The sequence below is a fragment of the Capricornis sumatraensis genome, chromosome 4 (genome assembly GCF_032405125.1).
Source record: "Capricornis sumatraensis isolate serow.1 chromosome 4, serow.2, whole genome shotgun sequence".
Lineage (NCBI taxonomy): Eukaryota > Metazoa > Chordata > Mammalia > Artiodactyla > Bovidae > Capricornis > Capricornis sumatraensis.
Window position 1 is genome coordinate 103472650 of NC_091072.1, and position 1889 is coordinate 103474538.

Consider the following 1889-nt stretch of genomic DNA (forward strand, 5'->3'; position numbering starts at 1 on the left):
TTCTTATTTACTTCCCTGAAAAAATACGATTTAAATAAAATAACCAAAGAGCTTCCTTTACTGCTTAATAGACTAACAGTTTCAGAAGTCTAATGCCATCTAATCCCTAATCTTGCATCTTCCTAACAATAAGATTGTTTTGTATGTAATATCTCATTAAGTTGTAAATCATATATATCTACATTTAAGACAGTATTGATAACACTAGAATCAAAGCCACAATTTCATTTATTTTGCCTTGTGCCTCTCAGCAGGTGTCTGCCATGGGTGACATGGGAACAACCAATCACTCAGAAGTGACTGATTTCATTCTCGTAGGCTTCAGGGTTCTTCCAGAGCTCTATATTCTCCTCTTCCTGATTTTTCTTCTTGTCTATGCCATGATCCTTCTAGGGAACATAGGCATGATCATCATTATTATAACTGATCCCCGGCTGAACACACCAATGTATTTCTTCCTAGGCAACCTCTCCTTCGTTGATCTCTTCTATTCATCTGTTATTGCACCCAAGGCTATGATCAACTTCTGGTCTGAGAGCAAGTCCATCTCCTATGCAGGCTGTGTGACCCAGCTCTTTCTCTTTGCCCTCTTCATTGTGACTGAGGGGTTTCTCCTGGCAGCCATGGCTTATGACCGCTTCATTGCCATCTGCAACCCACTCCTCTACACTGTCCAGATGTCAACACGTCTCTGTGTTCAGTTGGTGGCTGGTTCCTATTTTTGTGGCTGCGTCAGCTCAGTTCTTCAGACCAGCATGACATTTACTTTATCCTTTTGTGCTTCTCGGACCATTGACCATTTTTACTGTGATGACCGTCCACTTCAAAGGCTGTCTTGTTCTACCATCTTCATCCATAAACTGGTTTCTTTCTGTTTATCTGGCATCATTATCTTGCCTACCATCATAGTTATTATTGTTTCTTATTTGTATATTGTGTCCACAGTTCTAAAGATACCCTCCACTGAGGGACGTCAGAAAGCCTTCTCCACTTGCAGCTCCCACATGGGAGTCGTGAGTATACTGTATGGTGCTGGCTCTTTTATGTATCTCACTCCTGACACATATCCTGAGCTCAGCAAAGTGGCCTCCTTGTGTTACACCCTACTCACTCCTATGTTGAATCCTTTGATTTACTCTCTGAGAAACAAAGATGTCAAAGAAGCTCTGAGGAAGATCCTGGGGGAAAATATATTTTTATTTATTTCTGTTTAACAGTGATATACCTGAAAGACACAGGCTTTATAACAACTTGGGGAAGCACTGACTCAAAAAATGCACCCATTGATCTTAGAAATATTTACTATTAGAGAGTTAGTTTATTTGAATATCATGTACTTAAAACCAAAAAGTAAATTTGGAATATATTTTGTCTGGCTGTTGATTTTGGAGTGAATGAAATTACTTTCTCTTTACTTCACCTTAATTATGGGTAAAAATAATTATTGCCATGGAAGAAAAGTTATGACCAACCTAGATAGCATATTCAAAAGCAGAGACATTACTTTGCCGACTAAGGTCCGTCTAGTAAAGGCTATGGTTTTTCCAGTGGTCATGTATGGATGTGAGAGTTGGACTGTGAAGAAGGCTGAGTGCTGAAGAATTGATGCTTTTGAACTGTGGTGTTGGAGAAGACTCTTGAGAGTCCCTTGGACTGCAAGGAGATCCAACTAATCCATTCTGAAGGAGATCAGCCCTGGGATTTCTTTGGAAGGAATGATGCTAAAGGTGAAACTCCAGTACTTTGGCCACCTCATGCGAAGAGTTGACTCATTGGAAAAGACTGATGCTGGGAGGGATTGGGGGCAGGAGGAGAAGGGGACGACAGAGGATGAGATGGCTGGATGGCATCACCGACTCAATGGACGTGAGTCTGAGTGAACTCTGGGA

At 41.0% G+C, this 1889-nt stretch overlaps 1 protein-coding gene across 1 annotated transcript; it reads left to right on the top strand.

Annotated features, from left to right (window-relative positions):
- Positions 1 to 263: 263 nt before the first annotated feature.
- On the top strand, positions 264 to 1214 carry LOC138078690 (olfactory receptor 9K2-like). The gene has a single exon (XM_068971469.1). It carries the CDS (start codon positions 264 to 266, stop codon positions 1212 to 1214), a length of 951 nt encoding a protein of 316 aa, XP_068827570.1.
- Positions 1215 to 1889: the final 675 nt, after the last annotated feature.

Excerpts from the sequence above, each read along its gene's own strand:
- LOC138078690 (XM_068971469.1), top strand. The coding sequence starts at position 264 with ATGGGTGACATGGGAACAACCAATCACTCAGAAGTGACTGATTTCATT.